The following is a 23,183-nucleotide window of genomic DNA, read 5'->3' as shown; positions in this document are numbered from 1 at the left end:
AAAACTCAAGTAAACTTATGAAGAATGGTTTATGAGAACTGTGTGAAGTTTGAAACTTAAGAAGCATCTCAAATGAAGAAAGTAGCTGCAAATGATAGACATCTATACCAGCGATAAAAGATCCAAAATAGTCTAAATCTCTCAGTAGTTGACAAAATTATTAGCCAAAAGAAAATTTAAGCTATTCCACAATTGAAATTAAAGAATTTTTCACCTTTAAATTTATGGAATAAATTCAAGAATGCATACATAAACATGATGCTTCACTTAATTAGAAATGTGAACGATGGGTATTTGTTTGGTACAACACATGTGGCCAATCCTAAATTTAGGAGTGATGAATAGTTATTATGGTCCATCTCAGGAAGGAGGCGACTGAATTAACCCTACCAAGAATGGTTGGCAAGGGAATTTAAGGTGTTGGCCCTGTTTTAGCTGGGAATAACAGGAAAAAGAAGGATAGGAAAGGTTTTGAGAGAGTTTTGACGATGGCGGATAAAGTTGGATTAGAAAAAAATAAAGTATCTAAACATGACCTAAATATGATTACTGTTAATAGACCTCACCAGGGACTGATCCTCGATGCTTCTCTATTGGAAATGGTTGCTATTAAGGAATTGAAACCTATTTCAATTAAGGAACAAGAGACTACTTCTCTTTGGGTTGCTTTGGATGAGGTTACTGATCCTCAGAATTTGGGTGCAATTATACGGGCTGCTTACTTATTAGGAGCTTCTGGGATCGTCTTATTTGCGAAGAACTGTCTACCATTGAGTGGGGTAGTGAGAAAAGCAAGTGTCGGCTCACTTAAATTAATGGAGCTGAGGTCTTGCAAGAATATGATGCAATTCCTTGCGTCTTCTATAGAAAATGGATGGCGGATCCTAGGTGGTTCCATTTCTTCAAGAGCTATTCCATGGCATGAGATTATCCCTGTGCTCCTACAATCCTTGTTTTAGGAAGTGAAGGAACTGAGCTGAGGCTATTGGTAGAGAGGTCAGATACTGAATTAGTTAAAATTCCAAGAAATATCCCTTTCAATATAGTTGTTGGACAAGATGAGGATGCTGAGTGCGATAATAGTATTTCAGGCCAGAATTATAGATCTGCGGAGATCAAAGATCTTGTCGATCTTGGAGACAGTGACAACGTCTCCAACTTTAAGCCAAGGGTATTGTCCTTTATAGAGAGGTAAATAATTAAGCAAGTTTTATGATGCATATATACACTCTTCAAAATCTCTCATGGCTCTGGTTGTATACAAAGTTACGTTGCATCTTCATGATCCACTATGAACTATTACAATGGATAATGGCTTGTTACATAATTGGTTAAATTACATTAATAATGTATAAATTTATATTATTAGCATACGTATGCATATGATAATTTTTCATCTTTTATAACCACTTGAAAATAAAGAAAAAACTAAAACTTAAAAAAATATATACCCCTAATTGTTACTCTGACTCATTGAGACCATTTTTCTATTAAATTAAATGAATTTATATGTGTTTGTATTAGTTCGACTCACTGAGACCCTTTTTCTATTAAAACTAAATGGGAAAATGCAGGAGTAGTAAGCATAAGAGGAATTCATCAATCTCTTTAAGGAAATAGAAGTATTCTAGCATAATGAAAAGCTGCAGGGACATTTCGTATTAAGAAGAACTAACCTTTTCAATCAAAATAGACTTTGCCTTCTTGAGACTTGCACCAAGTTTTTCATACTCGGGACCAAGCTTTTTATAGTGCCCACACTTACATATGACATATATATGAATCCAATTAGTTCATATCATAGCCTAAACATATTCAATCTCGCAGCAACCTTACATATTTAGCACTCACATCTCAGTTACTAAAAACAACCAAATCGCCATATACAAAAGCAACATTTGTACCCATATAACACTATACTCAGATTAATCCCATATACAGTCCTAATATATTAGTTTAGACTCAATATTTTGCAATAATAATACCTAAAATCCTCACAAAATAATAAATTTATATCATTTTGTAGCTATGCATAACACGAATATTTAAAGAAAGCATCCTACTGAAATCTGCTTCATTAACATCCAAAATAGTTGACTATGTTATTTATGTGGCAATATATGTAATATCAACTGTCTAAGTTTACACATGCTAACTGATAATTATTAGAAAAAGGTTTCGACTTTAGAACAAGTATCCAGATTCACAGTTCTACCATTTAGCAAGCAGACACCAATCATCTTGTTTGTTCAATTTCTGTCACCACTTCGACCTTTTATTCAAGAACAAGAACTTTAAAGCCTAGAAATACTAATTGCCTAGTAACAATTTTAACCACTAACCCCATGACAAAGATTACATTCCCCTTCTAAACATATTAAAGTAACTTAAATTGTCCTTCCTTAATGATGAGCTAAGACAATACTGAGATAGTAATTACTATGGTTTAGGAAAACCATTAAGCAGAACTAACAGGTTTTGTGTGTTAGCTCATATGATTTAAAAAGAATGACTTTTAACATGCCTGATTAAAGTTAAGTTTTAACGGTCCGTTGGGCTGAAAGTTTGAAACAACTGATTCGGTTGTAGTTTGTGTACACTGATGACTAATAATATACATAACAACAACAACAACAACAACAACAACAACAACAACAACAAACACAGTATAGTATCACAAAATGAGCTTCGGGAGGATGGTGTGTACGCATCTCTTACCCATACATTGATCCTTAATCGTCCCTTCTCATAATGAGAATGTATATGACCCTATTCTGGCCTGGTTCAGTTTGGATTCTATGCTGACGTTGTAGGACATGTACAGTTTTTTTTCACATTTTTATCAAAGAATTTTCATTTCATAGTTTCCTTGAAAGATCCTTCAAAAATTCTATTCTGGATTTTGCAACTATTAAATTTTTTTGATTAACTTCAAGTTTTGTTTACTCGATATATGGCAAGCTACAAGAGCTTAACTATGAAAATAATTAGCAAATTAATTCCACAAGCTGCTTAGGTATCTTTACATTAGACACCCCGCATGAAATGCACATAAATTTAGTAATTTCTAACAAAAACCATGATATAGCTAAATTTAATACAAGCAAATTGATGCTACAGTTCAATGTTACAACAACTATATCAATCAAAAACATGAATAGAAACACAACACGCATAAAATATGGCCTACTTGAGCATCCGGAAATAGAAAAGTGAACGAGGCAACTTGACTTTTCCATACTCAGTAGCTGGCATTTTCAAGTATACAAAAAACAACCCAATTGAAAATACCACAAATACACCTAAAGCTGTTGCAAAGCCACTTTTAAAGAGAACCTCACAAAGAAAGACTAATCTTGATCTCACTTGAAATTCACATACAGTCAAAGATATTAAGCTATTGATTATTCATGTTATTAGGAATGGATGATATATATTTATCTATCAACCTTATAGTGAATATAAACACGTAAAAAAGAAAACGGTGATAGAATGATAATCTTTATAATGATATTAGAGGATTGCAAATAAATGATATTCTCAGTTGGATTCTAAACTAAAAATGATGTTAGTAAGCCGATTTTGAACATCTTGAACTGGTAGAGACTTTTTCTGAAAACGTGTGGAGCATACAACATTAGCACTAATTACTACAATATAAATTTACACTGAATTACAAGACTTCACATTTCAGATTTCAAACCATACATTATATCAATTTGCAATTTAAATACATTGAAATAATATATTCACTGTCATTTAGATGAACACTATATTCACCACCTCAAATTATATATTCACTATTATCTAAGGTAGTGCTATGGAATGCATACACTTTACCTCCCTAGACCCCATTGGACATGTTGTTGTTGTTGTTGTGAACGAAACATGGTCATAACACACAAAATCATAATGAACCATTGCTAATGAAGTACCCTATACCTACACCAAGGGTTAAACAAGCCTACCGCATAAAGGCTCCAATTCGAGTGAGCGCTCAAATGCGTGAGGCAAGAAGATTTTGATCAGATTTATTTTGCTTAAGGCTAGGCGTATAGACAGGTTTCTGAATCTCAAGATTATTTTAATACCAAGATTTGATAAGTCATAACTTGAGGATTTTGTGGTAGGGCCCAATCACCTCTCTTCTTCCCAATCTTTGGAAGTCAAAGCTATAGAGAGACATTCTAACAAAGTGTATCCGCGAATCTAATATCAAGGTTCAGCTCCATAACACTTGCTTCCAGCTAAAGTCAAACAATTAATATATAGGCATCTAATTCTTTTCTTAAGAACACTTACACGTATACAATATGCATGAAATACAAAGCATATTCATTTAACATCATAGCTAAACAAATAACATTATAATAGAATGGTGCAGAAGTAACTTCTAATAATCAAAGCAATATTGAGCAGCTTGAGCAATTTTCACTTTTCAGAAATCTGTGTAATCAAAATTTTGCTAACGTTATATTTCAACTACATAAATCATAAATGTTCAGTAAGTCATGTCTGGAGAAAGTAAAATACATAAATTATGTAGAGTAGAAAGGATGTAAATAAAGTAGGCCCAAAGATTATAATCAGTAACAAGAAATCAATACACTGTACGTCCATTTCCCGTTGATGCTTTTTACGAAATGAATTCATACGTTAATAAAAACATCAAATTCCTGAATAAACTATTCTGCTTAACCAAAATAGAAACCCACTTCAACAATAATACGATGATGCAAATAAAATTGATTGATCTAGAGAGAAATCACAAAGTTATCTACATGCATGTGAAATCCAACCCAAAACTATCCAAAAGTTCAAGATTCCAACTTTGTTTAAAAGTAGCGAGAAATCAAAAAGTCATCAAATTTCCATACTTGATGTTTCTTTTTTTCAAAATTTCAATCATCCGAAATTGAGTCAGAATGGTTCTCTGGTTCGTGAATTTTCCCATGCGGTGGTACTGTAAAAATCCTCAATTAACAATTGAGCTCACTTCTCAACAAAAATGAAACTAAAAATCGTTTATGAAACCTCAAGAATGAAAGAATAGCAAAAGCAAATAACACAGAAATAAAATAAAAATTGAGAAAAGAAAACAATGAACAAATAGGAAAGAAGAGGAGGAAGAAGAAGAAGTACCTGTTACAGTGAGAATAGAGATCAGAATGAAAAAGTGAATCAAGTGTCTACATATATGGGGACATGTTAGAAACAGGTGCCGTTCAAAGGATAAATCAAGGAAATGGTGTGTGTGCTCTTAAACCAAATTGTCAATGTGCTCATAATAAATAAGTATAAGATCTATCAATAGCCAGCAGACACGAACTTAAGTAGATGGAGTAAAATTATTGCAAAAGTTTCAAACTAAATTGCATTCCTTCATTATATCTCCTATATTGCAGACAAATGTGCCAGGAACTTCTGGTGCTGCTATCCACTCTGCCTGATTTTGTTCTCACCTTAAAATAACTCAAAATAATTAGTCGTGAAACTAAAAACCAGCAACATATTTCATGAAAGATTCAGCATGCTTTAAGGACTACATTTGTACCTGAAGGGCAGCTATGTCGTTATACTGGTTGAGTAATGCCAATAGTCCTGAAATACAAGAAAATAAGTTTTCATGATTGCCAATCAATGCAGGAGAATGTGAAATCCTTATAAAGATGACAAGTTTTAACATAGTTTGTATGCGCTCCGTTGAGAATTATTTGAATTCAAGAAAATAGGTACAGATCACAGAAAGCCAAAAATCGATACTACTTGTTAGAAAAGAGATATAGCAATAACAAAACCACCCAATAACTCCAATAACTTATCATTCAACAACATTATCAACCTTATCATATTCATCTGGGTGCAGTAGGCCAACCAATTATTCGCAAGTCTCAAAATGGATCACCAACTATTTTCGAGTCCAGAGCCAAGCAAGTTTTTTTATTAAAAATTTTAAAGTGGCATATCAAAATTGGAAAATATCAAAACGGACAAGGTTAACACAGTTGATTATCTTTTTCATTAAAATTTAACGCCCGTTTGGTTACTTGCTAAAATGCAAGGTAAAATTGTGATTTTACAATGGACCCGCTTACCTTATTCTTTGACTGAAAAGGTTAGTTTTCTATTAGACATCTTGACACTATTAAAAATGACATTGAACTATGCCGAAAAACCAAAAAGGCAATCATGTGACGTGCGAATGGTGTGTTCAATCGAAATTAAAGCCGAGGGCTCATCTCTGGATGATATGTTCATGTGATATTACGATACCTGTAATATGACCACTGTTACAAGCATCGACAACTGCTCGAGTGTCCATGATTGCTCCTTGAGCATTGTTTACAATTATAACTTCCTTCTTCAACTTTGAAATCTTTTCTTTGTCAAACATCCTTCCGGATCACAAAATAAAAATTGTGAGGGATTCAACTTATAGCACAGAAAAATAAACAATGACCTTAAAGGGCAAGAATATTTATCATGACATGGGTAACAGACAAATGCAAGATCAATCTAGTTACTGCAGTAAAGTTGAGCTTCATAACAGGCAGGAATCATATTTCAGTTCTTTCTCATATGGAAAGATAAGGTGATTTGAATAGATTATGAATTGAAGTACTATTTATAAATGTACTGCAGCATTCCAAATAATACTAATGAGAACAGACCCTTAACCCGTGAAAAAGTTCTCTTTATTCAATGTGACAATATAACAAACATAAAACAGCTTGAAAGATGTTTAGTAATTTCAAACAAGTCTTGGTGTCTCCTGTATTTCAGTCACAGAGTCTTAGTTTGAATTGAGTTAAACGAAGATACATTGAAGGTGTTGTAGTTGCCGTACAAAGACTAACTTCATGGCATCTATTGTGAAAAAGAGAAGAAGAGATAGCTAAGATGTCTTTGCCAAAACTTGGAATGAGGGATGCTTCCAGCGGAAAAAAGGGTACGGAGGCTATGATTGGTTTGATTTAAAGATGGACTACTCTGAAGCATATGAAGGATGAGCGCAAAAATAAAGGTTATCATTAATAGTAAGATGAAGTTTAAAGTTAAATTGTTTCCAAATATAGAAAGTTGTCATTATTTTAGAAACACATTAAAAAGAAATGAGTGTCATATAAAAAGGAACAAAGGGAGTAAGAAATAAGAATGAACGGAAGATATGTGGTTTATCATGATACTTACAATAAACGGAAGAAGTTAACCAAAGAGAGCTAAAGCTCAACCAAAGAGAGCTAAAGCTCATCCCATCTGCCACTGCATCCAAATAATTTTTACCAGATAAAAACTCAAAGTATTATTTTCAAAAATATTTGAGACTTTGAGTATTTAAACTTGACTTGTGAAGCATCAATCTCAAAAGAAAGGATTTGGACCAATACTTGAGTACTATTTTTAACTAATATGAGAAGTAGATATGATAAAAAATAGTAAACATATAGTATAGAAAAGGGCTACCAGTACCTTAAGAACTGGTTCTCCTTGGTTCGGATTCGTTGTTTGCTTGACAGCAGCTACCATTTGTGCACTAGCTGCTTTTCCTGCAACAGATTTTTCATCTTGTTCTTGCCTGTAACAACAGGGGATAGATAATTTAGGTCAAGCAAACATTTTATTTCGAAGATCTAGTAAAGCACCAAAATCAGGAGCGATGACATCTTATGGTAATTACACATAAACTAAGAAACTGAATTTTAAATTTCATCAAGAGAAAATCGAAAGTGGGCATATCATCAAATATGTTGGTGCATACCACAAATTGAACTTTCGGAGTCTCAAGCAACAAATAAAATTCTATAATGAAATCAAATGTGAAACATAGAAATATAAGATAAGAAGAAGAAAATCTACCAGAGAACAAAGGTAAATCAATAATCTCTTTGTTCATTCTTATCACACTTTCTGAAACTCTACCCTTTTATATATATGTTGAGAAATTTAAAAAGAACTGAGAGAAAATTAAAGCAAAAATAGAGAAAACTTACATGCAATTGCAAGAGAAGATGAAGAGAACTAAAGGATTTTTAGGAAAAGCAAATGGCTTCTATGGTTGAACAAGAGAATAGTAAAAAATGATGTTACCAGTGTGAATTGATGAATTTGCCCTTGATCGTCCTTCTAGTGACATTTCTATATAGTAGAAATATGGTCAAGAAGGAAATTTACTCGATGGATTACTCTGATTAGATGTACTGCTCCCTACTTCTCAATCAAGGAAGAAAAGTAACAGTTGTCCCTCAATCTCAAGTATAATTGTGATTGGTCATATTAATTTACACCAGTTTGCTCTAATTATGCATATAATAATAATAATGTTAATAATCGTATCTTTAAAGCAAATTAAATACATTATATAAACTAGATTTTCCTTTAAATCTTATATAAACTTTCTTTTACAAAGTTATATGAGTCTTCGGCCAAACAAAAAAGAATTCTAGCAGATGCATGAATTGTGACTACATAAGTGCATGTAACAACGACTAATCATAACTTCTCGTATATGTGTATCATTTGCTTATGTAAGTAGTACTTTAGTATTTTCATGAATTCGTATAGTTTAAATTATATTCAAAATAAATATCTTATGGATATTGATATAGTCAAATCTCGTTATAACAATATTTCATTGTAATGATTTGATTTTCTTCATTTTTTTAATGTTATATTTCACTTCTCTTTAATAGTACATATTCTATTTGTAACAATAATGACATTTATGATGATATACTTTTTTATAAATTTCTCGTCTGTAACAGTCATACGTAAATATTAAGATATCATATCTAATAAGAGGGAAAGGCAGGAGAAGCAGGCAACCCTCCATCAACATGTCTGCTTCTCCTGTCAGCTTATCAGCTGTGTGCTTCATAATTTTATTATATCATCTCTAATTAATTATTATAAGTTATTTATGTATTAGAAAATTAATAAGATCATATCTAATAAGAGGGAAAGGCAGAAAAAGCAGACAGCTCTCCGTTAACATCCCTGCTTCATCAATTGTTTGCTCCGTAATTTTATTATATCATCTCTAATTAATTATTATAAGTTATTTATGTATTAGAAAATTAATAATATTTAATAAAAAAATAAAATAGATATTTATGATATGTCTGTTTTAGCTGCTTCACCCATAATTTGACTGTATCACCCATAGTTAATTATATAAGTCATCTAAATATTAAAAAATTATTATAAAGTCATCTAAGTATGTCTGCTTCATCGGTTGCTTCCTCCGTGATTTTATTATGCCATCTCTAATTAATTATTATAAGTTATTTATGTATTAGAAAATTAATAATATTTTTAAAAAGGTAAAATAGATATTTATGACATGTCTGCTTCAAGCAACTCTCCGTCAACGTGTCTGTTTCTCCTGCCTGCTTCATCAGTTGCTTGCTCCGTAAGTTTATTATAACATCTCTAATTAATTATTATAAGTTATTTATATATTAAACAAATAATAATATTTAATAAAAAAAAATCATATCTAATAAACATTTATGACATGTCTGCTTCAGCTGCTTCAATCGTAACTTTATTAAATATCACCCCTAATTAATTATTATAATTCATTAAGTATTAAAAAATTAATAATATTTGATAAAAAAAATAAAATATATATAAAATGGTAAGTTAACTCTTGATGTTTTAAATTAATCTGAAGTCTTATATGAGGTCCACTTAATTTTTTTCACAAGTATTTTTATAGTAATTTTGTTATATCACTTCTAATTAGTTGTTGTGGGTCATTAAGACATGTCTGCTCGTAACTTTACTATATCACCTATAATTAATTATTATGGTCATCTAAGCATTAGTGTATTACGCCACTTAAATTGGAATACAACAAAAATATTATAAATCACAATATTAAAACTTAAATTATTTAAAAAAGGTAATTGACTATCAATGCCACAAAAATTTGAACAAGGAGAACGATATATATTATTTGAAAATTACATAAAAAGTATTATAAATTATAATATTTAACAATTTAAAATATCTAAAAAAATAATCTATTATATATTTTTAAAAAATACTATAAATCAAATTAATTAAAATAAATTAAAAAATAATTTGCTGGGTCCATGCCTTGCACGGGCTATTAGTAACTAGTAATATTTTACAAGAAAAAATGCATCAAGTGTGAAAATAAAACTAAAATATGTATGACCCCCTCCCCCCAATTATAACATAGTTGGTCTAACTATATAGGTACTTTGTAAAACTTGTTGCCTTTTAAGTTTTGGTGGCACACATCACATAAGAATCAGGGTGCGGTTGGGTCCCATTTCATCCACCCTATAGCTAGCTACACCAATTGTGTGTAGCATTATCATCAATCTCCTCTCTGTTTTTTCGTGTAATAAATTTAAAATATTTGAAATTCTATTTTTTTTGAGTGACATGTGTGTCAAGTCTCACTTTCACATCAGCATCATGCGTTTAATCACTGAATTTGTGCTCCAAGTACTATTATATTTTCGTCCTACTGCACTTGAACAATTATACTCTAGAATTTGTCTTTAAACCTTCAATTTAGTGTTAATTACTTATTTTTGACATGAATCTCATCAATCAAAATTATTTTATTCATAAATAACATACACCACGATATATCTCATTAATTTACTGTGTTAGTACACTCATCATCAAAGCAATAAGAACGGGGCTAAATGATGCATCCAATCACAACTAAGAATATCTTCAACTTCTTAACTTTCTAGTTCGTTTCCTCTCTTTGTCAATGTTTTCCATGGTGAGGCATGGACAGAGTTTCCTTTCTAGTAAAAGGAAAGTTCCATCAAGAAAAGGAAAAAGAGGCAACAAGTGTTGTCTTCTGACATAGATAGAATGTAATTCTCAAGTTCCTAAGTATTTTAGGTTAGAAACAGAGGCGATACTAAAATTTAATGTTTGTTGGTTACTGGCAAAATAAATATAGGAAAATGATAAAAATAACATTTCATTATAAAAATAATTTCACCATAATAGCCACTCAAAACTAATTATCTGCAATTAACCACTAAATTGATTTCTACTTTTAACCATTTCTCTGTAGGCTTCATCTTCTTCTTCATTTTTTAAAGTGTTTTTTGTTCCATTTTAAAAAATGTTATTCATTTTTCTTATGAGAAGGAATTCAACTTTTCTAATTTTTTATTTCACTATTATATTTTTAAAAAAATAAAAATGTATCAAAGTAGTATAAATACTGTATCAATTTGGTATAGGGACTATATATGCATGTGTAGCTTCCTTCTCTTTTGAAAAAAGTGTATCAATGTAATATAACGGCTGTATCAATTTGATAAATGTGCATGCATAAGTTTCGTCTCTTTTGAAAAAGTATATCAATATGGTATAAGCGCTATATCGATTTGGTCTAAAAAATTGTATATGCAAAGAAGGGCTAAGTAGCCCAATGGGTGTTAAAGGATACTATTTTGGTCAACTGGCCATAATGTGACAAATTGACCAAATGCTGACCATTTATTTTAAAAATAGCAAGTGGGCGTCCTTCTCCAAAAGGGAAAATCTCATATAGTAATTGAAGGGATTTGAACCCACGATCAAGAATTAAGTTGATTTAAATCCATAACAAAGAGGTTAAAAATTAAGGCTTTAGCAAGCACCTTCTCTACTATTAAATCAAGTAAAATTTACGAAAATCCCGACATGTTTATCCATATTTATATTTTATCCTGACTTTTTTAAAAATTTAATAATTTTTTTTTTTTTTTTGTGATTTCAGATACACATTAAGTAAACGAGATACATGTTAATGATACATCTTATTATTTAGCTGATTAGCATAAATCAAGGAATGTTAATGATAGATCTTATTATTTAACTAATCAGCATAAATCAAGGAATGTAACAGATGGTAAATCATTAAATGAACAATTAATTCAACTAATCATCTACATAACTAGAGAAAATCCCATTAAAAAAATGATATTTTGTTATTAATTTCAATTTTGAACAAATTCACATTCATAATCATTTTGCAGACAAAAAAAAATATTTTCTTATTTTTTCTGCGATTTTTTTTCTTCTCCTCATTTAAATTGCACAATCAATATCCTCCTCTCTTCTCTTTTTTTTTTTTGTGATTTTTTTTCTTCTCCCAATTCAAAATGCATAATATATATTTTCTTCTCTTCTCTATTTTTTTGTGATTTTTTTTAATGATTCTCAATGAATATCTCAATGTTATTATGATATTTCAGTGTTTGGTTGTCTGATGTCAAGTACGAATGATACAAGATTGATTGCACAGTAATTGGTGAGAATAAAACATATGAAATGTTAATTTCTGCAATTGCTGCAGAATTAAAAATCGATGAAACAAAGAAAAAAATTAAAGCCCGATATGTTATTGAAGGAAATTCATCTCCCTTGTTGATCTGTGATGATATGGGAACCAAGCTATAGGTAGTGGTTAAGAAAGTATTCTAGATATTAGGGTGTACCCTCTGTTCATCGGTATCATCGATAAAGAAGAAAGTGAGATGTTATTTGAGGATGATACTGGAACATTTATGTATCTCTTGTTGAATGAATTTAGTCAAAAATATAAAATTGTTAAAACGTTTTAGCCAAAAAGAATGTATCTCACGTTTTGATACATAATATTGAAGTTGAGATACTTAATTTTGATTACTAAGATACATCTATTTCTGAACTATTTTGGTAGAGATACATAATGCATTAGCTAGAACAAAAGGGAGATAGATAATTAAAGTTATGTATCGAATATAACTTATGGGTTACATTTTCCATATGTTAACTTATATTAGTTACAAGTATTGCATCTTTATTAGATAAGAGTTAACTGTCAAAAAATATAAGTACTACATATGTTACATAATTAAAAATAATAAGAGATATATTATTCTGCATATATAATTGAAATAAAAATAATAAGACATACATAAAATGAATAAGAGAGTACTTTTATCTAACTACATATAACAATAGATATATAATTATCTTCATGTTATTCTAAACTAAAAAGAGATAAAAAAAAAGCTAATTCAGCTGATACATAATCCAACACTCATTTCTTTAACAAAATAACAATGTATACATAATTTAGCACTTATATTTGACAAAATATAACAAGAGATGTGTAATGATCTTCATCTAATAATCTCAGATAAAAAGAGATACAAGTAAACTAAACTAAAATATTTGTTACAAAACTTATCCTTACTGGATAAGTGTTAGATTCTCTTTTCTTATCATCAATTTTCTTCTTTTTTTTTTTTTTCAATTTTGCTATCATATTTTGATGCAACAGCTTCATCTTTACAGGATCGTTGTGATGTTTAGATCTATAAGTGCTAATTAGCTTGTTAGTCAATTAACCTAGATACATTATTAGAGATACTAGAAATATTGGAAATTTTATTTTAATATCCAACAAGAAATAGCTCTTCCACCATAATATGATGGCTAGGATTACAAAGAATAAGCCTTGATATCTCAGCTATGGCCAAAAGTAATTCATCTATCCATTCGCTACATGAAGATTCTCGTGACTGATGACACATCGTGATTAATTTAGATATATGCTATACTAAAAAGAAATTTATAAGTCTCTGTACTATCATTTGGCTGTCCCATTTTTACTTTATGCCAAATAAAATTTTAAATTAATGTTTGGTCATGAAAATTTAGATTTTTTTTTTTTCACTTTTTCCATCTTTTTTTCTCACAAAAATATCTCCCTTCGTCCCAAATTATCATCTCAAATTTTCTAATTTAATTTTTTATTTTACTTGTCTTTTTTCATTAATAAAAAAGAGATAATTTTTTTTTTCATGTTTTACTCTTTACATTAATATTAAAATGTAAACGTCATTTAATAGGAATATTATGATAAATTAGGTATGTTATTAATTATTTTTCTTAATCAGGGTGACATCTCAATTTGGGACGAATAATTTGTGATGAAGAAAGTAAAAAAACAATTTTAATTAAATTCATGGTCAAATACAACTTCAATTCCCACTCAAACTTAAAAACTTTTAATTTTCATCATCAAACGTTCACTAATATTTTATGATTCAATACAATATTTTTTCTTTAATAGATTTAATATAAATAAATTAAAATTAATTAATGCTCAAATACATATGTCGATACATCAAATCAAAATTTTGACAAAGATGGGTCTCCTATATACGACATTGGCCGACGCCGCCCGAACACGACCGGTGACATATTAAGTCCAGGTTTCACGGCTTGATAGTAATGGTAACAATTAACAGCGAAACTTCCTAACAATTTATAAGTGAATAAAACATGACGTTTTTTTCTTCTCTTCTTGTCCTTTTCTCATTGTTTTCTTTTGGTGGCTATCTTTAAGAGTTTAAGTTCTATCATAAACTAATAATATTACTTTTTATCACAATTAACATCTGAGATGAATGTGCTGATTAGAAGTAAAAAAAAGTAAACCTATTTTTCCGTTAATTTGGTTTAATTCTTCAATAAATTTTTACTCACAAAATAATCGTCATCGGCAAGTTTTGAATGATCGCCACCAATCTACTTCTTATAACAACAACATACAAGTGAAATACGACAAGTCTGAAGAGGGTAATATATACACAAACCTTACTATTACCTTGTGGGGTAGAGAGTTTGTTTCTGAAAGCCCTCGACTCAAGCGAAATAAATTCACATAAAAGAAGAAGAAAATAGATTAATTAATAAGGAAAACAATGCAAAACCTATTAGACAGCAACAACATTGAAATAACATGATAATTGTCTCACCAGCCTATTTCTTAAAGGAAAAAAAACTAGTACAACTTATCTTCCAAATGCTTGTTCCCTTTCTACATCAAATTAATTAGTATAAAGTACTGAAGATGAAATTGGCGTGTGCAACAATTTGTGGTATGTGTTCAGATTGACAAAACTAAGAAAAAGGCTCCCTTTACGCAAATTATACAACTGGCCTGATAGAGAGATTCTTCAAATTGATGATGTCTTATTGTTATTAAGCGTAATTGATGAAACGTCAAATTTAAAAGCACCATAGGCAATTTTTTGGCTGTCAGTGTTCTTATACTTTTATTTTCTTAATTAAGAAAAGACACAAACAAAGATAATAATAATAATAATAATACTTAGACATCATTTTTGTTTGCACTCTCTTGAGAAAAAAGCTAACTGCATGCTAAATTGACTAAATTGCTCCTATTTATTACTCTTCTCTATTTATTTATTAGTATTATTATTTTACATTATATTATATTGATATATCTCCATATTTATGATTAAGGGTAAATGTGAAAAAAAAATAATTATGTCTTGGTTTTGTGAAATGACAAGTACAACAACAACAACAACAACAAACCCAGTGTATTCCCACCTAGTGGGGTCTGGGGGGTAAGATGTACGCAGTCCATACCTCTACCTCTAAAGAAGTAGAAAGGCTGTTTCCGATAGACCCCGGCTCAAGGCACGAAATACCACACAAACACATAGTAAAGCACAGAAGCAGATTACATAACATAAATACGGCACCCATAACTAATATAAAACAGAGGAAAGCAGAGGAAAGCACACAGATTCGTAATAAAACATGGAACACGGAATCATAACAGGAATAAAACCCCCACCAAGCAATTCCCTACACTAGTGACCCAAACTGGCCCTAGTCCTCTGCCCTAATTCGCGTCCTCCAGACCTTCCTATCTAGGGTCATGTCCTCGGTGAGCTGTAACTGCTCCATGTCCCGCCTAATCACCTCACCCCAGTACTTCTTCGGCCTACCCCTACCCCGCCTAAAACCATCCAACGCTAGCCTCTCACACCTACGGACCGGGGCATCCATGCCCCTCCTCTTCACGTGTCCGAACCATCTCAATCGGGCTTCCCGCATCTTGCACTCCACTGAAGTCACACCAACCTTCTCCCGGATAGTCTCATTCCGAACTCTATCCCCTCTAGTCAGCCCACACATCCAGCGCAACATCCGCATTTCTGCCACCTTCATTTTTTGGATGTGGGAGTTCTTAACTGGCCAACACTCCGCTCCATACAACAAGGCCGAACTGACTACCACCCTGTAGAATTTGCCTTTAAGCTTGGGCGGCACCTTCTTATCACACAGCACCCCCGCCGCGAGCTTCCACTTCATCCATTCCGCCCCAATACGGTGCGAGACATCCTCGTCAATCTCACCGTTACTCTGGATCACGAACCCAAGATACTTGAAATTATCCCTCTTACATACCTCCTGTGCTTCCAACTTCACTACTACCTCATTCTCCCGCCTCACGTCATTAAACTTGCATTCCACATACTCTGTCTTGCTTCTGCTCACCCTGAACCCTTTAGACTCAAGAGTTTGCCTCCACACCTCTAATTTGTCATTCACACCCCCTCGAGTCTCATCTATCAGAACTACATCGTCTGCAAAAAGCATACACCACGCCACCTCCCCTTGAATACGCCGCGTCAACACATCCATCACCAACGCAAACAAAAAGGGACTAAGAGTAGATCCCTGGTGCAATCCTGTCAGGACAGTGAAATGCTCAGAGTCTCCTCCCGCCGTCCTCACCTGGGTTTTCGCTCCATCATACATATCCTTAATTGCTCTGATATATGCCAGCGGTACTCCACTCACCTCCAAACATCTCCAAAGCACCTCCCTGGGGACTTTGTCGTAAGCCTTCTCCAGGTCGATAAACACCATGTGCAGATCCTTCTTCCTTTCCCTATACTGTTCCACCAACCTCCGTACCAGGTGGATTGCCTCCGTCGTCGAGCGGCCGGGCATAAATCCAAACTGGTTTTCTGAAATAGACACTATCCGTCTCAGCCTCACCTCGACCACTCTCTCCCAGATTTTCATAGAGTGACTCAATAACTTAATCCCCCTATAGTTATTGCAACTCTGAATGTCCCCCTTATTCTTATAGAGAGGGATCATGGTACTCCACCTCCAAGCCTCGGGCATCTTTGCCGTCGTGAAGATTTTATTAAACAGTCCAGTCAACCACCTTACACCAGCCTCTCCAACGAACTTCCAAAACTCCACCGGTATCTCATTCGGCCCCGTCGCCCTACCCCTTCGCATCCTGCGAACAGCCTGTCTAACCTCTTCTACCTTAAAACGTCTACAATAGCTAAAATCCCGACACTCCTCTGAGTGCTCCAGTTCCCCTAACACAATAGCTCTATCCCCTTCGTCATTTAAGAGCCTATGAAAGTACGACCGCCATCTATTCTTAATGTGGCCGTCCTCCACCAACACTCTAGCGTCCTCCCCCTTAATGTACCTCACCTAATCGAGGTCACGAACCTTCCTCTTCCTAGCCTTAGCGAGTCTAAACAACTTTTTCTCCCCTCCTTTCCCCTGTAACCCTGCATACAAGCTCTCAAAAGCGGCCGTCTTAGCTGCCGTGACTGCTGACTTAGCCTCCTTCCTCGCTAACTTATACTCTTTCCTGTTTACCCGCTTCTCCTCTTCCTCCTTACTCTCCACCAACTTAGCATACGCCCCTTTCTTGGTCCCCACTTTCTTTTCCACCTCTTCATTCCACCACCAATCCCCCTGATGGTGCCCGGCCCGGCCCCTAGAAACACCCAACACCTCACTTGCATTCTCCCTGATGCACCTTGCCGCCCTGTCCCACATACTATCCACGTCCCCCCTACACTCCCACACCCCCATTCCCGCCAACCTCTCCCCTATCTCCCACGCATTCACTGGCGTCAGGCCGCCCCACTTAATTCTAGGTTTACACTCCTTACTCCTCCTCTTTCTATTCTTCTTTATACCCAAATCCATAACCAAGAGCCTATGCTGGGTCGAAAGATTCTCACTCGGGATGACTTTACAGTTCTTACACAACGCTCTATCTCCTTTCCTAAGCAACAAAAAGTCAATCTGGGTCCTGGCTATTGCGCTTCGAAAGGTGATCAGGTGCTCGTCCTTCTTCGGGAAGCCCGAGTTCACCACCACCAGCCCAAAGGTCCTCGCAAACTCCAATAGGGTAGCCCCATCCTCATTTCTCTCCCCAAAACCAAAACCACCATGCACATCACCAAAGCCTCCCGGTAACGCTCTGATGTGCCCGTTGAAATCCCCTGCTACCACAATCTTCTCCGAACTAGGCACGCCTCTCACCACCTCCTTCAAAGCCTCCCAAAACCGCATCTTCTCCTCCCCCTCCGATCCCACTTGCGATGCATAAGCACTACACACGTTCAGGGTAAACCCCCGCATGACCAACTTAATAGTCATCAACCTATCATTGATCCTCTTCACTTCTACTACCTGACCTCTAAGCTCTTCATCTACTAAGATGCCAACTCCATTCCTACGCCTCTCGCTCCCAGCGTACCACAGCTTGTAACCATCCACATCCCTAGCCTTAGACCCTACCCACTTGGTCTCTTGAACACACGCAATGTTGATCCTCCTCTTCCTAAGAATCTTCACAAGCTCTATGGACTTACCCTGAAGGGTCCCTATATTCCAAGACCCAACCCTCAGCCTACCGTCACTATCCACACGCCCTCCCCTACCCTCCCGCGGCCAAACCTTGGCCTCCCTCCCACTCTCGCCCTCTCCTCATCCCCCGTCCCCACCACGGCCTCACGCCCCAACCCCCTCGGACATAACCCTATCCACCCATTACCGCCTACAGCCACAACTACACGAAAGTATAAGAAAATATAAAGATATACACGATGGTAGTATCGAAGCGGCCACAGGAAATACAAGGCTCACACACAGACAACAGAATGAAATATGAAATAATGAAATACAATGAAATATGAAATAATGAAATAACAAAGGTTAGAAGTCACCGAATTACGCTTGTAGACCAAGCCGAAAAACAAATCCCAGTGTTGACCTGCTTCCGGGGGATTCCGGTGCTGAGATGGAGCTGCGGCTGCTGGAGAGGGGGCGGCGGGTGCAGACGGAGCTGCGACTGAAGACCGAGCTCGGCTGTTGGGGATCGAGTTGGCGACTGGAGACCGGGTGGCGGCTGGATGGAGGCCGAGGTGGGGGAGAGGGCTGGTGTACCCCGCCCCCGCGCAGGGGGGAGGGGGGGTATGGACAGAAAAGGGTGGGGGGGGTATGAACAGCGGGGGGGAGGGGGAACGACTTGGAACGGGAGGGTGGCGGGGAGCGGCGCCGGGGACCGGAGGTCGGGGCCGGCGGTCGGGTCGGGTCGGCGCCGAAGGTCGGCGACGGCGACGGGGGCCGGGGATCGGAGAGGGCCGTTAGAGAGAGAGAGCCGTTAGACCGGCGCCGGAGGTCGGCGCTGGGGACCGGAGGTCGGGTCGGGTCGGCGCCGACGGTCGACGACGAGGACGGGGACCGGGGACCGGGGCCAGCGAGAGAGAGAGGTTAGGGAGAAAGAGAGAGAGCCGTTAGAGAGAGAGCCGTTAGAGAGGGTAAGGGAACAATTCATATCTAGACTTCCTGTGAAAATGACAAGTATTAAGAAATATCTATTTTTAGTAAGAACGACAACTAATTAAGAACGAAGGATTACAAGTTTTAATTACTTGAGTTATGTCGTCGTTCTATCAACTCGTAAGGTTATTTTGTTTAAAGAATTGGTAATTACCTTATCACTTTATATTATTAATCATCCATGTAAAATATTGTAAAGGTAAAAATAAGTGGTGCAGTTTGTAAGGGTTGTTTGGTTGGGAAAGAGTTATCTCGAGATAATTAATTTTGGATTAGTTATCTCATTATATATATGAGATAACTTATTCCATCATTATGGTATAAATGGTGGATAAATAATTTTGGGACTAAGTTATACATCCAACCAAATGAAGCATACAATCTTACATTTTATCCGAAAACTAGTATACCTTACAACTTACACCAAACGATCCCTAATAGTCTAGTATATATACAAGGGCGACTCAAACACATCGGTGACCTAAGACAAAAATTAAAAGAGGCCTTAAATTTTTTTAAAAAATATTTTTTTTAATAAAGTCGATATTTTAAATTTTAAGATGCAAAGTTGTTAATATTATAGTCGATTCTTCTAATAATTTTTTTCACTAATATAACTAATCCCTCTAATCTTTCTTGAGACATAGCACTTTAAATATATCAAATTTTTTCTAATAATTCTTTACTTTTATATAAGAATGTTATGTTTTTCTATAAAATATTTAATAATTTTTTAATAAAAAATCATAATCTATTATTACTAAAAAAAAAATGATGCCCTCCAAATTTGGAGGCCTTAGGCGATTGCCTTTTTTTTAATGGGTAGAGCCGGCATCCTATATAATAAGTGGGAGTGGAACTGCTCAAGCAGACTCCACTCCGTCGTTATGTCTGTTTGCTCCATAATTTTACTATATCATTCTTAATTAATTATTATATGACATTTAAGTATTAAATAATTAATAAAAAAGTAAAATGGACATTTAAGACATGCCTGCTTCAGCCGCTTCAATCGTAATTTTACTCTATCACCCCTAATTAGTTATTAGAGGTCATCTAAATATTAAAAAAGTAATAATATTTAATAAAAAATAAAATAGACATAAAATAATAAATTACCTCAATAATATTTTAAATTAATTTGACATCTTATATAAGGTTTACTTAAATTTTTTCCATAAGCATTTTTATAGCATCACTTCTAATTAGTTATTATGAGTCATTTAAGATATGCCTACTTTGCTACTTCAATTGTGGTATTCGGTTGACATCAAAATTATATCAGTGCCACTTAAATTGGAATAGATGAAAAATTATTATAAATCATAATAAGTAAAAACTTAAATTATTTTAGATATATAATTAATTATCAATGCCACAAAAACTTGAATAGAGAGAGTATTATAAATTAGCTAACAACTTAAAATTGTAAATTACAATGTCAAAAAGGTATTATAAATTACAATAGTTATCAACTTAAAATATCTAAAAATAATTAATTTTTTATATGTTTTTAAAAAATATATTATTGGTAAATTACGTAAAAAGTACTATAAATTGTCATAGTTAACAACTCAAAATATCTAAAAAATAATTAATTTGTTTTATATTTTTTTAAAATACGTAAAAAATATATTAATCACAACAATTAATAACTAAACAAAAATTAAAAATATTAAATATTTGATTGACTTTCAAAATTTTATGGGTGTCAATTAACAACTTAAATTATCAACTAAATAAATGAAGACTACACTACGTCGTCACGTACGCTTGTCTCCTGCCTGCTTGCTTCGTGATTTTACTATATCATACCTAATTAATTATTATATGATATTTAAGAATTAAAAAATTAATAATATTTAATGAAAAAAAGTAAAATAAACATTTATGACAAATCTGCTTCAGCTGCTTCAATCGTAATTTTACTATATTACCCCTAATTAATTATTAGAGGTCATCTAAATATTAAAAAATTAATAATATTTAATAAAAATGATAAAATAGACATAAATAATAAATTACCTCAATATTACTTTGAATTAATTTGACATCTTATATGAGGTCTACTTAGACTTTTTTTTTCATAAGTATTTTTATAGCATCACTTCTAATTAGTTATTCTGAGTCATGTAAGACGTGCCTACTTTACTGCTTCAATCGTGGTATTTGATTGACAACAAAATTATATTAGTGTTGTTTAAATTGGAATAGAAGAAAAAATATTATAAATCATAATAATTAAAAACTTAAAACTTTTTGTAAAATATAATTGACTATCAATGCCACAAAAATTTGAACGGAGAAAGTATTATAAATTAGCTGAAAACTTAAAATAGTAAATTACAATGTCAAAAAGGTATTATAATTACAATAGTTAACAACTTAAAATACCTAAAAAATAATTAATCTGTTATATATTCAAAAAAATATATTATTTATAAATTACATAAAAAATACTATAAATTGTCATAGTTAACAACTTAAAATACCTAAAAAATAAGAGAAGATGCATCAAACCCCCCTAAAACTTGTCACTCCAACTTACTTTAGCACTCTAACTTTACATCTAATTATTTACCCCTTAATTTCGTTTTGAGCGAATTTAATTCCCCCTAAAAAATGGAGAACCACACATACAGTGGAAGGTGGTTTACACGCCCCTCCACGTGTCAATTTTTTCCAAATATATTTTCTGAAGTTATTTTTTTTTTCTTTTTCATCCATCCACTTCATCACTCATAAAGTTGTTTTTTTCTTTTTCATCCATCAACTTCATCCCTCACAGTATAGATATACACACAGAGAACAAAAGAAAGAAAGGAGAAACTCACTCAATTTATATATACATACAGAATTCACTCACTCACATAGCAATAGGAGAATACGCGTACATACACCAGAAATCGGAGAAAAATAATCAAGAACAGTGGTAGATAAATATTCAAATCTGATTTTTCAGCGAAATCTCACCGGAAAACATCATCCCACAATCTCCCATCATTTCTTTCCAATCTGAGTTCACCGGTGAAGCTCACCGGAGCTCCACCGTCGTCAAATCCATCAAAAAAGTTATTGACGATGACCAACACCTCAAAAAAGTAAAATCGGTGAATTCCACTGAAATTGGCTCCACCATCGAGGACCGACGTCGTTGATTTCATCAACGCACCACCGACTACTCTTCATCCTCTTCATCATAACTACCACCAACTCACAAATCCACCACCACTGCTAAGACCATATTTGAGGCCGTTAATTTTATAGTACCCATCACCTAGGTCTAATAGCAATACAACCTTATCTCAGTCAATTTCAGAATCTCCACCATCATCATTAATATAATTCATCCTCGCTGATAATTTCGCAATACCCAACAACAACAACAACGACAACGAGAATTAAAAAAAATTAAAGAACAATAGCAGGAGATGAGATGGTGGTGTGTGAAGAGGCTTAACAGTGCTGCCACCGATTTCATTAAATCCGTAGCAAATCATTCAATTTTCTCATGAATTAAATTTCAATTTCTTCATGAAATTGAATTTTAATTTCTTCATAAATTGAATTTCCATTTTCTAATGGATTGAACATCTTCTTCGGAGTCTTAAGGTGCAACAATTACATTCACCTCAATAGACACCTCCGATAAGTAATTTGTCTTATCACCTATGGCAAGAAATCCGGTGGAATGGAAGATGTGGGGTGGAGAT

General features: G+C 33.7%; 2 protein-coding genes across 2 annotated transcripts; one reads left to right on the top strand and one right to left on the bottom strand.

Annotated features, from left to right (window-relative positions):
• Positions 1-488: 488 nt before the first annotated feature.
• On the top strand, positions 489-5,450 carry LOC107871519 (rRNA methyltransferase 1, mitochondrial-like). The gene is made up of 3 exons (XM_016718470.2): positions 489-888; positions 960-1,171; positions 5,406-5,450. The coding sequence occupies exons 1-3, from the start codon at positions 489-491 to the stop codon at positions 5,448-5,450; spliced, it is 657 nt and encodes a 218-aa protein (XP_016573956.2).
• Positions 5,451-7,248: 1,798 nt separating this feature from the next.
• Positions 7,249-16,458, bottom strand: LOC124885862. The gene is made up of 4 exons (XM_047394115.1): positions 16,063-16,458; positions 7,992-8,050; positions 7,471-7,576; positions 7,249-7,263 (listed from the first exon to the last, which is right to left on the bottom strand). The coding sequence occupies exons 1-4, from the start codon at positions 16,456-16,458 to the stop codon at positions 7,249-7,251; spliced, it is 576 nt and encodes a 191-aa protein (XP_047250071.1).
• Between the last annotated feature and the right edge of the window lie 6,725 nt (positions 16,459-23,183).

The sequence above is a fragment of the Capsicum annuum genome, chromosome 7 (assembly GCF_002878395.1).
Source record: "Capsicum annuum cultivar UCD-10X-F1 chromosome 7, UCD10Xv1.1, whole genome shotgun sequence".
In the NCBI taxonomy this organism is placed as follows: domain Eukaryota; kingdom Viridiplantae; phylum Streptophyta; class Magnoliopsida; order Solanales; family Solanaceae; genus Capsicum; species Capsicum annuum.
This window is presented reverse-complemented; position numbering and strand designations above follow the sequence as displayed.